Source organism: Rutidosis leptorrhynchoides, chromosome 6 (genome assembly GCF_046630445.1).
Source record: "Rutidosis leptorrhynchoides isolate AG116_Rl617_1_P2 chromosome 6, CSIRO_AGI_Rlap_v1, whole genome shotgun sequence".
Classification (NCBI taxonomy): domain Eukaryota; kingdom Viridiplantae; phylum Streptophyta; class Magnoliopsida; order Asterales; family Asteraceae; genus Rutidosis; species Rutidosis leptorrhynchoides.
Window position 1 is genome coordinate 81,870,558 of NC_092338.1, and position 16,030 is coordinate 81,886,587.

The 16,030-nt window shown below is 35.1% G+C and overlaps 1 protein-coding gene and 2 pseudogenes across 1 annotated transcript; 1 reads left to right on the top strand and 2 right to left on the bottom strand.

The window, feature by feature from the left end:
* Positions 1-1,535: 1,535 nt before the first annotated feature.
* Positions 1,536-4,844, bottom strand: LOC139855808 (uncharacterized). The gene is made up of 5 exons (XM_071845051.1): positions 4,619-4,844; positions 3,879-4,017; positions 2,607-2,638; positions 2,108-2,194; positions 1,536-1,858 (listed from the first exon to the last, which is right to left on the bottom strand). Exons 1-5 carry the CDS (start codon positions 4,835-4,837, stop codon positions 1,718-1,720), a joined length of 618 nt encoding a protein of 205 aa, XP_071701152.1. The 5' UTR covers positions 4,838-4,844; the 3' UTR covers positions 1,536-1,717.
* A 1,355-nt stretch (positions 4,845-6,199) lies between these two features.
* On the top strand, positions 6,200-14,848 carry LOC139853823 (heat shock cognate 70 kDa protein 1-like; annotated as a pseudogene).
* Positions 10,000-12,464, bottom strand: LOC139852072 (heat shock cognate 70 kDa protein-like; annotated as a pseudogene).
* Positions 14,849-16,030: the final 1,182 nt, after the last annotated feature.

The following is a 16,030-nucleotide window of genomic DNA, read 5'->3' on the forward strand; positions in this document are numbered from 1 at the left end:
ATTCCTCATAATCGATGATTTTGGACAATATGGAGAAGCTAAGTAAGCAAGAAGGGTATGTACAACTTGTGGAGAAAGATTATGGACTTGTTATGGATATACATGAAGCTTACTTTTCTAAAAAAGTAAACGCTGCTACAACTGTTGTCACCGGTCATGATAATAAGGTAAGTCCGTATAACATTAACACCTCTTTGCAAATGCTAGCTACATTGGTGATGTGTTTGCAACTTTACATGAATGATAAAGATTGAATATAAGTTTGACTTATTTAAGTATTTTACAGTAATCTCATTTAGTATAATCATGTGTAATTAGGATGAAGCAATGACGAGGAACTAGGATGAAGATTTTGAGGCGCTTAGTTCCTCGATTAGTTCATGGAGTAATTATTACGGGTAGTTGTTATTAGTTATTTTTATGGGTAAGTTAAAATTATTTTAGGAGTTTGAATTTACAGATGGATTGTTTTGTTTCCTTCATAAGTTCCTGTACATTCTAATTCCTAGATTATCAATCAATAAACGTATTTTTGAGAGTTTTATGAAACTGATCAAGCCAAAATTGACTTGACTGCAAAATAATGGTCCTCACCTTCGATCTAACGATATCGGTTAGATTTGCGGGGTGGAAGGAGTTGTTGTGGTTGTTTGTCTTTTTCTGAACCTCCAAATAATGATTCTTGATGGGTGAAGTTCGTGAAAACTGAATGTTGATTACCTTTAAATGAAACTCAAGCTCGGTATTTATAGGTGTGGCAATTGGCAGTTACCAATTGCCCACTAACCCATAACTGCCACTTAGAGGAATATTCCAGAATCAGGGTAGTTATGATCTTACATGCACAATTCACGTACTAGTCCACGTTCGCTGACGTGAGCTGAATTTGATGGGTGCTTGATGAAGGCCCTTGGATGTGGATACGTCACACAATGTCTAGCGTGACATTACACAATATTATTGAAGACGTTTCCCTTAATAAAAACTATCCTTGAGTGAATATTGTTGTACAACGCTTCATAAATATACGAGCTTAGTAAACTAAACGTCATGCGTAAAGTATGTGATTCTGCTAGACACACATCATTAAATCCTCCAGTTTGATTGGAACACTCAAAGTACACGTGGCCAAACTTTATAATTACTGCCATTGAAAAGAAGCGTAATGATGATTAAACACCCCCAATTACTGAAACCTTCTTGGTTCCTAGTCCCGAGGTAACTTAGTTACTTTTCGTTATCAACAGTGAAAACATCACTATTAGGTAACACGTGTACGATCAAAGGTGAGGGCCATTATTTTGCACTCAAGTCAAATTTGACTTCATCATAAACCCTTTTTCACCACTAGCCTAGAAGAGTGACCGTCTTTCACCAGTATTCTGGCAGCATTAAGCAGATTAATCTAACAAATACATCGGATTTTGACATGTTTAGAACCAACGGAGCTGATTAAAAAAAAAAAAAAAAAAAAAAAAAAAAAACACACACACACACACACGAACACACACACACGAATGTAGGGGATCGCAGAATCAATACAAACGTACAATAATATATAATAGAAGTTATTGAAGGAAAACTATGTGACATTAACTTCAAATTGATATTTTAGAACATCTAAACTTGTATTAAGATCAACTTTATATATATGTGAAAACATAAGAGCAGCTACAGCTATAACGTCTCTGACCAAATATGTTTGTTGCCGAGCCTTTCATATGTTGTCTTCTTGGGTTTTTTCAGCAACTACATAGCGATTTTCAGATACACTTAGGCCAGATGAATGAAGCTGTTTTCGTTTTTTAACCAGATGCTGTGCAGTTTTCTTGTCCTCCTTCGCCTCCACAAAATCAGGCTAAATAAAAGTGTGACAATCAAAACAGGAGAATCAGAATTGTCAGGTAACAAGTTTAAACTGGTTGGAATCAAAATGGGTAATTTTATAGAACGGATCAACCATGCCCGGTTGGGTTGGATTAACCCAAAACCAGATCTTTCAACCTTTTATCTTATCCTAAATACCTAATACGTAAAATATGATTATAAAAACTATACAGTTAATCCGTACAAAGTATGAAATTTAGTTTAAGACTCGATTTTGAACCTTGATAGTTAATGCTGTGTCAAAGCTTTTTACAGCACAATCAGGCTCCCCATAATTTAGTTGTGCCCTACCAAGTGTAACCCAAGCCTGCAAAAACAGATAAAGTCAAAATAGTCAGCTCTAGGTACATTGATCGTGCAATGATTATATCACTGTTAACTATATTATAGTTGAAATAGATGAATACCGTTGTTATTTAACATGAGTAACACAAAAACTACATATGTCAAACCATATACTTATACATTGTCATAATCATATCAACTACATCATTCAGGACCAGTAGTTGTCAAATTAGCAAATTTGAGTAACTAATAAAGGAGTTAAACTCATTATTAGTGGATAGAGGACAAGGCTTATAAACTAATAAAGAATAAAACATCTAATACCAAGGGAAATTAGGTTTGCATTTTTCTAAATGATGACAATGAAATGATTGTGAATTCTAATAATAATAAGGCTATGCAATGAATGTAGTGTAGTACAAATTGGTACAAACCTCAGCCCACGAAGGCTCCAATTCGGTAGCACCTACATAGTTGAATACAAATTAGGACAAGGGAATAAAATAAGGGCATTTGTACGATAACCAAATTTTAAAATAGCCTAAAAATGTTTTTGCAGTGACTTGGTTGGGTCCATATACAATAGTGTTCAAATAAATAGTTGTCTCTTATAAGATATGAGATCTGTAGAGTAAGTTCAAATGTGGAAGGTCATAGTTTAAGGTGAAACTGGGTAAAGCTAACTGATCAAATGGGTGAAATCATATAAATAAGTCCGTTTGATATCAGCAGCCGACATAAGTGTTTATACGTTCCTAGGTAGTTTTACCAACAAAAATTGGATCATTCAGGTAAAAGTTGTACCAATAAAAACATAGAATACAAAGAATATTAGCAGATTAACCCAAAATCATTTTAACCGACTTTCTGTTTTTACCTATTATCCAATACAATCATTCGTCTTAGCCCTCTTAATTTTTTTTAACAAAAGGACAATAAAAGATAACATAAATACAGGTAAATCAGATAAATACAGGTAAATCAGGTAAATCAGAGCTAAGTTAATTACTAAGACAATGTGAATTAGGTAAAAGGATAAGATAAATACAAGTAAATTAGAGCTAAGTTAATTACTAAGACAATGTGATTCAAAGAATGTAAAGGGTGAAGTCATTATGATAACTCTTAAACATAAATATCTACAAAGATAAGAACTAATCGTAACGTAGGTAAGGGTGAAGTCGATACGAGCCTTATTATAAAATGTACCAGTGAAATTTTGCATATGCTAAAAAGTAAGTGATAATTTCACAGAGCAAGTAGTTAGTGATATTGCAAAAGAAACAAATACTTTACACGTCTTCCAAAAAACTCGCCATCTCTTATATCGCCACCGGCGAAAATATGTGAGGGCAGGGGGCACTGCCCCCAGTCAATTTGCAACTTTTAGTGCAAAAAAATTTGGGTTTTTCGATTTTTCCCCCGGTGGATTCCCCCCCCCCCCCACCCCCAACACCCCCACCACCACAAAACCTCCATATTTTGCCCGAAAATCTTCGTATTTTGCCCGAAAAAACCCCCAAATTTTGCCCCAAAACCTCCATATTTTGTCCAAAAAAAATTTTCTACTCTTTAACAAAATTTTCGCCCCTGGTGAAAAAAGTTTATACTTCCGCCACTGGATATCGCACTGTAGGATTAAACTAGATATTATAAGTCTATTATTTATATTTAGTTATTTATTTTTTGTAATATATATCACTTACGAGTTGCAGCCATTAAGGATTTCCATGTTTCCCCAATTTCAAGTAAAACTTGAGCCTTCTGCTCATGTAAAGTTGCTCTCTCGGGAGTTAATGTGATTGCAGCTTCCCATTTTCCAAGTGCTTCTCTGTATTTACCCACCTTCAATGTTTATATAATCAGAACTTATTAATACTATTACATTATAATTTCATAGGTACCATAATTTCCTACCTAACGTAGCCAATTAAACATTGTTTTTTTTTTTTTTTTTTTTTTTTTGAAAAGCAAAATTTGTATTATACACATAAAACTCGGATTACAGTGATGATGATCGATCGAGTCCCTAAACTCGGATTACAGTGATGATGATCGATCGAGTCCCAATTAAACATTGTTTAGAAGTTTATTTTCTAATATGGACAAAAATTTAAAGCCATTTTGATCAATAAAAAGATAAGATAAAACCTGAATTTGGATACCTACATTAGAAAGCTCAATCCTTTTTTATGTTAATCATCTGATTTCATGTTTCCTTTTTGTTGAAAACAAAATTGAACCTAAAATCCTTTTAATTATGAAAAATTCGGAACCTAATTCTGAAAATTGCCCTAAATTAAATTGAATTAAATTACACTGAACGACTAAAACCTACACCTGTAAAAATACACTAATCTAATGGATTGAATATCAAAATCAAAAGTGTAAATAAAAACAAGTAAATTGTAAAAGAATTAGATAGAGTTGAAGGGGAAATAGTTACGTCAGCAAGGTTGTTCCCTTGAGCTTGAAAGGATTGAGAAAGTTTAATGGTGTCGTCAGCATCTGCTGTAGAAGTTTGGTCACTAGTAGTAGTAGTATCAGATTCAGATGGTCGTTCGTTGCTAATTTCTTCTTCTTGTTGTTGTTGGTGATCGAATAATAATGGAGATATGGTGGTGATTGGGCGCTTATTGTTTTTGTTTTTCCATGTCAATTTCATCCTTCTTCTTTTCTTCTTCTTCACCCAGTTCCTTCTTCCGACTCCAATAGGGGGTTCAATCTCACATAAGTCGAATGATTCAACACACTAGTCAAATGAATTGGTTAGTTTATGTTATTTCTAGCCTTCAGGCTACACTCACCGTTGGTCTAAATACACTTTTTTCCATCAACCGACTATGACTCATTTGGTCCCACTACAAATATACATATACGGAGTATTACATAATATATTTATTTTTTATTATAAAATACTCCTCGCCTCAATTTAAGTTAAGTGTCTGTATGAAATCAAAAATTGAACTTAGTTTGAGCTGTTCACTTGGGGCTAGAGTATATGCTAATTTCAACTTCTATTTTTGTGTAGCACCTAATATATTTAAGTTGATGTTGAATTTTTAATGTTGAGTTGATGTTGAATTTTTAATGTTTTGATTTCTATGTATCTGAACAGATGTATCTTTCTATAGTTGATGTGGAATATAATATTACCTTTTGAAAAACAAAATAATATATTTGAGTTTGCTTTGAAGCCTGAAATGATGATTATGTTGAATACATGTTTTCATGAACCCAAGTTTCCTAAACTTATATCCCTCAAGCCAATTGAGCAGGTCTAATAGTCTATCACATATTTGGTAAAATCAAATTTGAGTTCCAATATTAAGTTTGAATTGAAACTAGATTGATTACACGTGCTTTATGCTTAATTCTGCTACCTAGGTTGCTATTTGGTTACCTTGATTCGAGGGGCTGTGGTCCCTAAATTGATTTTATGGTGTTAGATGATAGGTTAAGCCCGAGTCTAGTTTGTGGGCTTGGGTCCGTCTAACAGTTAGATGATAGGTTAAGCCCAAGTCTAGTTTGTGGGCTTAACCTATCATCTAACATATGATTGTTGGTTAGGCATTATGATTATGATGTTCTGATAGCTCTTGCAGGGGCCTTTGTTAGTTTTGGTGCCCTTTCATTGTTAAAAAGTTCTTGCATTTTTAACTGTAAATAGGCCACTTATACTAAAGATTTACAGTATATATGATGTGTGCTGCTATCTATGCTCATCTTGCTTGATGTCACATATTGGACTGTGTGCGGTCAATGTTCCCGAGTATATCTTTCGTGGACCGTGTGCGTTCAAACATATATAGTTTATAATTATGTTCCTCCTAGCGAGGATGTTAGTATATTGTTATCAAGTTAGTTCACTTCTTTAGCTTTCGGGGGCTTTAATATAACAATTGAAAATTTATGGGAATTTCAATATGAACTACTTGAGATGTCTATTGCAGAATTAGTTGACTATTAGATACTAACTAAATACATTAAAATATTTTAAGGAATAGAGAGTAAACTTACAGAAAATATAATATAAAATATTTTCTAAAAAGTCAATGGAAATAAATTTCTTTGTTAGAAAGATATGCTCTGATAAAGTCCTGCAGGCTGCACTTACCTCTCATAGAAGAAATAACGTGTGATTGTATAGTATCCAACTATTGATATACAAACAGTATATATATTTTAATTAGTGTTAGTTGTTTGTAACCTTATTCCTTATCACTGTTCAATTTTTTTTGTTCTCAATAATATGGCGCCAAGAGCTGAAAAACCCACAGCAATAGGAATCGATTTAGGTACAACATACTCGTGTGTAGCAATATGGCAAAATGGACAAGTTGAAATAATCGAGAACGAATAGGGTAACAGAACCACACCCTCCTGTGTTGCTTTCACTGATGCAGAGCGTTTACTCGGCGACGCTGCTAAAAACCAAGCTGCAACGTATCCTCCCAATACAGTCTTCGGTACATATTCTCTAAATTTATTTTACTCCTGTTTATAAACTTTATGTTAGATTTCATTTTCATATTTGAGATGCATCATATCAAATATTCATATCATTCAATGAAATTACATTACCTAGTTATAGTCATTTACAAAGTATAAAATCATTAATAAGCACATACATATTTTCTTCTCTCTAGTCAGACTTCCATTAATATATGGGTAAAAGCCAAAATTTCCCGATAAAGAGGGTGTCGTTTTTCTCATTGCCTCTAAAATTTCCCAATAAACCTTTGAATGAAGCCAAAAGGATTTTGATTTTGATTTGGAGCAAAAAAAAAGATTATAATTTGAAAAAAAAAAAAAAGTTTAATAAAGGCAATATTCGTCCACATGTACATCCACATAGATGCCACATCATCAAACTTGATGAGGTGGTGCCATTTTATCCAATTTTCCGGCGCCATATCATCCATTTTCTGGCGACTTTTTCCGGCCAAAAGTGGTCTTGGATGAAATCCAATATTAATGCAAAGTTTTTATATTGTGAAACTTTCAGATGCTAAGCGCCTGATCGGAAGGAGGTATAGTGATGCCACGGTGCAGAGTGACATGAAAGTATGGCCATTTAAGATGGTAGAAGGTCAAAACAGTAAGCCAATGATTACAGTGACATAGGTAATATGAAGACTTTTTCTGCCGAAGAAATTTCGTCAATGGTCCTTAACAAGATGAAAGAGATAGCTAATGCATACCTTAACACCAATGTTAAATCCGCTGTCATCACTGTACCTGCTTATTTCGATGATTCACAACGTCGTGCAACAAAGGATGCTGCTACTGTTGCTGGTCTTGAAGTTCTTCGTTTGTTAAGTGAGCCTACAGCAGCTGCAATTGCATACGGACTAGACCAAAAAACTATGATTACCGGTCAAACAAATGTACTTACCTTTGCAAGAAGACTAATCCTGATGAAGCTATTGCGTATGGTGCAGCTGTTTTGGCTGAAAACATAACTAGTAACCGGAATCAAAAGACCAAAGGTTTGATTATGTCTGATGTCACCCCGCTTTCGCTTGGTATAGAGTTAAACGGTGAAGTCGTGCATTTTATGATCGAAAAAAACACTCTGATACCCATTACCAGAGAACGAAATTTTTATACAGTTGCAGGTAACCAATCAAGTTTTTTTGTTTAAAGTCTATCAGTGGGAGAATAGAAGATCAAAAGACAACACGTTGCTAGGCGAATTCGAGCTAACCAACGTTCCTCTTGCTCCTAGGGGTGCAGCGAGTGTACGGGTTAGTTTCGACATTGATGGAAATGGTATTTTGAAAGTGTCTGCAAAGGAACCGATAACGGGCCGAATGAATAAAATTGTAATCAAGAACGGTGTGGAGAGTCTCAAAATGACAGACTTTGAAAAGATGTTGGATGATCAAGATTCCAATTATGATTTAGACGTGTATAAGGCGTTGGAGAAATATATTATTATTATTATTATTATTATTAATTATTAATATATACTATATTCAATTGAGTAAAAGGGCGTTACTATTCCTCAATAGTAACTCTTTGTCCTTTTGTTTTTTTTTTTTTAACTATTTTCGTCTTTGTTCCACCAACTCTAACCTTCATACTTTCGGCAACGCAGCTTTTAGAACCTACGCACATAACTTTTAGACCTAAAAAAACCTCATAAACTCACCCCAAACTTTGAACGCAAATGCTTTCATTTTCCTAGCGAAATAAAATGACACTACCTACACAAATTAACTCGCATCATATTTTCGAACGTACAATTTTTACCAGCAATCAGTCTGAAACGCACTGCCACACGCCACACACATAGGTCATCATTTATAACAATTAATTTGATACATCTAAAAAAAATATTATACAACATAATTTGGACAGCTCAGGATAATTAATTTATTATAGCTCATATAGTAATATATGACAATATGTTTCTTTGCAATTGTATTAGATGTTTAATATGTTAAAACAAATTATGGTCTTATAGGTTACGTTAACTGCTTTGCTTTAATATATTCTTATTTGAATATATGATTGGATGCTACAAAAAAGTTTTACGTAAACGAGGGGTGGCCGCCGCAACGCGCGGCTGACCACCCTGCTTGTTGATGACATAAAGACAAAAATGATGAATGATGAGATCAGGAGGTTGCTGAGTCAGGCGGATTTGAAGGATCTGGATGAAGTGGTGGAGATGGTAATGAGTTGGCTTGAAATGAATAAGGAAGCAGAAACCAAGGATATAGAAGACGTTACGAAGGAAGTAAAACATGTGTGTAACTCTATACTCAGTCGATTTATATTGGAATGAGAGGATATTTTCATACTCGGTCAGTTTATATACATGATGTTATGCTTTGTAATTGCTTAATCTTTTGTGACTTATGGACCAACTTGAGCCGTTATATTACAAGTTTACAGCATGTTGTTCCTATTAACACTCTTGACCCGCGTACCGGGGAAGCTAATGTATTTTCAGGTCGGGTTTGGGTCACCCAGCGGGCTTTCGGCATGACCTGCAATCCCAATTACATTATAGAAGTGGTTTAAATTCTTAATATTCTTATTAAATTTAATAAAATAAATTTTTTGAAATTTTCTTGAGTTGATGTAATGGGTATATTAATTTTAATTGTTTTGGAAGTTTATATGCATTTTAGGCTTATATATATTAATATTATATTATATATTAATAATTACTCCAACATATTTGCCCGTTTGACCCGAAATAGACATGTTAACCCAGATTGACCTGGAAACCTGTAGAACTTATTAGAAAAAAAAGGTTATCTAGGTCGTGTTCAGGTTGGCTAACTCTGACCTACTAACCCAACTAGACCCGACCCAATCCAAATAACGACCCTTAAAAGAATCAATCAACCTGTTTTTATAATAGATGCAAATGTATAGTTGTCATTATTAGTCGTATTACTGTGCAGGCCGGGTATCCACATGACAACAATCAATCAACTAAGAGGACGTACACACAAAATCATAACCTAAATAGTTATTAAGCAAAAACACATGACATAGCACATAGAATGACATTGCATATAGTTGCATATGCATAGATGGATATTCAAACCGAACGTCACAAAAGGGGAAACAAATTCACATGACATAGCACATAGAATGACATTGCATATAGTTGCATATGCATAGATGGATATTCAAACCGAACGTCACAAAAGGGGAAACAAATTCACCAAAAATCAACTTCAAGTAATCCTTGCAATCGAAACGAGAAACAAATAGACTTGGAGAAATGTTGATGGTTTTCATTTTCCGGAACATCTTGCAGCATCATCGAAAATATAATATGAGTGAAGCATCTGGTATCATTCATTGCATAAACATACCAACTACAGAGTCACAAATATCTTGCAGTTGGTTGTTCACGTCAAATATCTCATTAGTTTCTGCTATCTGATTTGTATCAAGCCAACTCATTGCTCCCTCAATAGCATCATACATCTTCTTAAAATCTGTTAGACTCAATAGTTTCCTGACGCTTACATCATCCACTTTCGATTTCATCTCATGAACATAATCCTCCAAAGCATTATACGCATCCGCTTTCTTTTTATACTCTTGATCTTCAACTTTGTATCTCTCAGCATCTAACACCTTCTTCTCAATTTCCTCCTTTGTAAGAGATCCGTTATGGTTCGTAATCGTGATGTTGCTTCTCTTACCGGTCTTTGGTTCCTGGGCCGACACTTTCAAAATTCCATTGGCGTCAATGTCAAAACGGATCTTTACTTTTATACACCTTTCGGGGCGAGAGGAATATTAGAAAGCTCGAATTCACCTAGCAATATGTTATCCGTCGATCTACTTCTCTCGCCCTGATACACCTTTAAAACAAAAGAACATTGGTTGTCAACTGCTGTTTTACGGATCGACTCATTTGTACAAGGTATCGGTGTGTTTTTTGAGATAATAACATGCATGACTTCCCCAAATAACTCGACGCCAAGAGAAAGAGGCGTGACGTCCAATAACTTCATTTCGGGGACCACTCGGTTGCCCGTATTAGTCATATTTGCAGCAAAAACGGCCGCACCACACGCAACAGCCTCATCCGGATTGATCGTCTTGCATAGATCCTTACCGTCGAAAAACTTGTGCAACATTTGTTGGACTTTCGGGATCCGAGTGGACCCGCCAACTAACACCACATCATCCACCATACTCTTGTGAAACTTGGCTTCATTTAGAGTTTTGTCCACTACTTCCATACACCCTTTAAAGAAATCCATATTTAGCTCCTCGAATTTCGCTCGTGTTATTTTCGATGAAAAGTCAACACCGTCGTACAAACAGTCAATTTGTATATCGGTCCGAACCGCAGACGAAAGAACCCGCTTTGCTTTCTCGGAAGCCACCCGCAACCTAGCCAACGCTCTCGGGTTGTTACTAATATCTTTCCTATGCTTCCTTTTAAACTCTGCAACAAAGTGTTGCACCATTCGACTATCAAAATCTTCACCGCCCAAATGAGTGTTACCGCCAACAGCTTTAACTTCAAACAACCCTTTGTTGATGGTAACCAGGGAGACATCGAAAGTACCACAGCCCAAGTCAAAGGTAAGCACATTTGTCCTACCATTGATGATAGCATTCTTGTCTAACCCATAGGCAATAGCAGCAGCAGTAGGTTCGTTTAGCAAACGTAGAACATTTAGGCCAGCAACCGTAGCCGCATCCTTGGTTGCTTGACGCTGTAAATCATCAAAATAAGTAGGAACGGTGATCACTGCAGATGTTACTTTGGCGTTAAGGTATGCATTAGCAACCTCTTTTAACTTGGTAAGAACCATAGAAGAGATTTCTTCTGCAGTAAACTGCTTTTGAGCGTCCTTGTCTGTGAGAACGATCATAGGTTTACCATTTTGCCCTTCTACAATCTTAAATGGCCACTCTTTCATGCCACTTTGCACCGTCGGATTACCATATTTTCTTCCGATCAGTCGCTTGGCATCTGGAAACATAAAACATTAATAGTAATTTCATCTGTAATCAGTTTAAAAGTTAACAAGAAAGTACAATATCAATTGAATTGATATATGCGAAACTTATCGCTAAACAACTCACATGATTATAAGCTTATTGATGGATAGTTAGTCATACATGTTTGTTCTAAAGATTGAAGTTTTTCTTTTGAATGAAACATAGTAGGTACCTAAGTTTTTACACCCTGTGTCCCATTATAAGTTTACTCTGTAGATTTTTAAAAGTTTTTGTTTTACAACTTTGACTTTATACTGTTTTCATTTGTGTTATATAATATTTGATCAACATTATATGAACGAAATTGGGTTTTAGTTATGTTTTCATTGGTATAACTGTAATTAAGTATTACAGTACATAATACAGACACAAAAATTTAAAGTCAAAATTGGAAAATAAAGACTTTCAAAAGTCAGAATAGGATAGGACAGCTATAATGGGATGGAGTAGTATATATTTTTGTCTCTCAAAGATACAAAGCTTAAAACTATCATAACAAGCAAAGTGTGACAATAAAGATAAAATATATATATATATATATAGACAGAAGAATACAGTAGATTGTAAATGTATATACCAAAAACCGTATTTGTAGGATTCATTGCGACTTGATTTTTAGCTCCACGGCCAGTTAAGCGTTCTGTGTCTCTGAATGATACACACGAAGGTGTCGTCCTGTTTCCCTGTTCATTGGGTATTATCTCCACTCCTCCATAACGACAAACGGCTACACAGGAATATGTTGTGCCTAAATCGATTCCAATTACTGGTGCTTGATCACCTCTTCCAGACATGTTATCGTCTGAAAAATGAAAAATATTAAAAGAAAATTTAATTAGTGTTTCACTTATTTAAACATCAGTACCATGATGTCAGTAGGTTCTTGTATGCGGCTCAGACCAAATATTATACATTTATAACAGCCACGAATGCTTCAAATTAATTTTTAATCCATTGACTTTGTGTAAAATAGATGTTTGATTCCCTTGCGTGAAATGATTAGTTAGTTTATGGTTTTTCAAAAACAAAATTCATCGAGTTGATGAGTTCTTTAAGTTAAAAATATCGAATTATCTGATTAGTACTTTTAAGTTTATGGATACCATTTTTAAATTTTAATGCACACACAAGGTATTGAATTAGCAAGGAATGTTAGATCAGAACAGTAACATCCCTTAATTTATACAAGTTGGTTCTTATTTTAAACCAAGATGTAATGTAATTATATGTGTCCAAATTTGATAACAAGTCAATTTTCCAGGATAAATTAGTATTGGTTGAAGGACTAAGAAGCTGAGTAGACAAGGACTAGAGTTTTTTTTTTTTTTTTTTTTTTTTTTTTTTTTTTTTTTTTTTTTTTTTTGTAACAAGTTGTTGATTTATTATTTAAATATGTAAAGATGAACACTGGCTGAAGAAGTAAGGTGTAACTCCAATCAGTATCAACTTGTTTCAAGTTGTTGATTTATTCTGAAGAAGTCAATGGACTTCAAAAATTAGTTTCAACCATAAATTATATCTGTTAGCCTTGTTGCATGGTTACCATGAATATTGATACCCGACTAAGTTAACCTTTTTATAGTTGACCATGGATTTAATTTTGTTTAATATGCAACACATTGTGTGAGACACGTTAAGGAGTTGAGATTATCACAAATGAACAAGGCAACATAACTATGTCTTCTTGCATACAGAGAGTTTAATTGGTGAAGGAGCAAAAATTCAAGTCTCTGTGAACCCTACCAACACAGTTTTCGGTAAATGTTTCTTACAGTCTACTTTAAAGTGTTTGTTTCATGTCTCAGTCACTTTCATTTCGATATATATTCTAACAGTAATAATGTATGAAAACAGTTAAATACCCTTCAAAGACGAAATCCCCTAAAAAGTAAAACAGAATTTAAGAAGTGTGCACGATATTTCCATAAAGTTGTAAAATCGTAACGTGTTTTGTTTGTTTGAATAATACTGAATTATTATAAATGGGTAAACTGATAAGATCATCTTGTTGAGACGTTCAGACTACCCAGGGATTACTGGCGAAATTAGGATTTTTTTTTACCGGGGGCAAAAAAAAAAAAATTTAAACGGTAACAATTTTTTTGGACAATATTTGAAGATTTTGGGGCAAAAGTTGAAGGTTTTGGGGCAAAAGTCGGAGAATTTGGGGCAAAAGTCGGAGAATTTGGGGCAAAATTTGAAGGTTTTGGGGCAAAATATGTAGGTTTTGGGGCCAAAAAAAAAATTCCACCAGGGTCAAAGTCGAAAAACCCAAAAATTTTACACTGAAAAAAAAATCCACTGGGGGCGGGCGCCCCCCCTTGCCCCCACACAGTTTCGCCCCTGCCAGGGAAGGAGAATAATTTCTAATCAGATGGTTTCGTGTGACCGTTTCTGACCCTTTTCCCTGGCCACCCCAAAACAAGCTTCCAGTGAGGTTTGAACCTCAGACCTCTTAGAAGGAATTCATGGCCTAAATCACTGGGCTATCTTACAGATGGTTTTATACTCGATTGCTATGTTATATTGTATTGCATTCCGAACTTAAGACCAAACATGTAATTTTTATTCTTTGAATTATCTAGATGCAAAATGTCGTATCAGAAGAAGGTTTAGTGATAGTAAGGTACAGAAAGACATGAAAGTATGGCCTTTTAAGATAGTAGAAGGGCAAAGTGGTAAGCCTATGATCGTGTTCAGACACAATAATCACGAAAAGTAGTTTGCAGCTGAAGAAATTTCATCCATGATTCTTACCAAGGTGAAAGAATCAGCCACTTCATTCCTTAATGTTGAATTAAAATCAGCAGCAATCAATGTTCCTGATTATTTCAATGATTTACAACGTCAAGCAACCAAGGATGCAGCCATTGTTGCTTGGCTCAATGTTGCCCGTTTGTTGAATGAACCTACAGAAGCTGCAATTGCTTATGGGATAGACAAAATTGGTACCGTCGGTTGTTCTAAAAACGTATTTATATTTGAATTAGGAGGTGGTACATTTGATGTCTCGCTTGTCAGGATTAACAAAGGAAAATTTTGATGTTAAAGCTGTTGGTGGTGACACTCATCTGGGTGGTGTGGATTTTGATGATCGAATGGTGAAACATTTTGCTACTGAATAAAAAGGAACCATAGAATGGATGTTAACAATAGTCCTTTTGCATTGTTTTATTAGTTTTGGTCATGCAGATGTAATTAGGGGGACATAGCTGAACATGCACAGAAATTTGTGTCTTTGTTAACAATCAAGTAGTGCTAAGTACACAAGTGTTGGAGTATGGAGACATTTAAACAAAGTTGGAAAAAGCGCCACTAAAAGTGAGTTAAAGTGTTGCACGAATTTTGCAGATTTCGGTAAGCGTGAAACAGAGCAAAAGCAGAGCAACATGATAGTGCGTGGTGATGGTGCGCGGCGCGCACACCTGCGCGCACTAAGGTGAAAGTCTAGGAACGTTCTCTCCAAGTTTGAGTTAGTGAGCCAAGCGCACAATTAAGTGTGAGCTGAGTGCACGTTGGCTGGCAGCAAGCTGGCAACTTTTTCACATGGGATCCGAACTTGTATTTTTTTTATTTTTTATTTTTTTTATTTTTTATTTTTTTTAAAGGTAAAATTTATTAAGAACTCGAGAGTACATCAAAAGACTAAGTCACAAGCCGACTTTAGCCAAACACACGAACCAAACACGAGTATAAACTGCACAAACTAAACACTAAACATCTAGAGGTTCTAGTTAGCAACCCATAATCAGACCACGAAGGCTTATATAAATATTACAACTCGATCACGAACTTTGTAAGTATGTACTTGGACTTGATAACCATGATAACCATTCGATTTTCTTCTTTTTCAATCTATTTGCGATCCAATGAAAGGATAATGTTTGAATCTCACTTAGCGCCATCGGGGTATTCCAAGTTTTACCTTGAAATACTAGTTTATTCCGATTTTTCCAAATGAGATACAAACAAATCCATTTTAAAGCTTGCCAAATTTGAATACCTTGACCCGATGTTGATGGCAATCCGTCCCCTTCAATAATTTCCGAAAGTGTATTTGATGAGAAATTTCCAAGGCCCCACCAATTAAAAAACTGAATCCAAATCTCTTTAACCTTTGAACACCCGACTAGAGCATGATCCACCGATTCGGGATCGTCATTACATAATGGGCAATGCACACTATGTAAATCCATCCCTCGTTTATCTAACTCTAACAATGCCGGAAGTCTTGATTTCATTGCTCTCCAAATAAAAATCTCAATCTTTTTAGGAACAAGCTTGTTGCATAACGTACCCGTGTTGGATGAGTATGAAGCTAAAATCTGCTCGTCAATAAGACCCGCGAGTTCTTTAACCG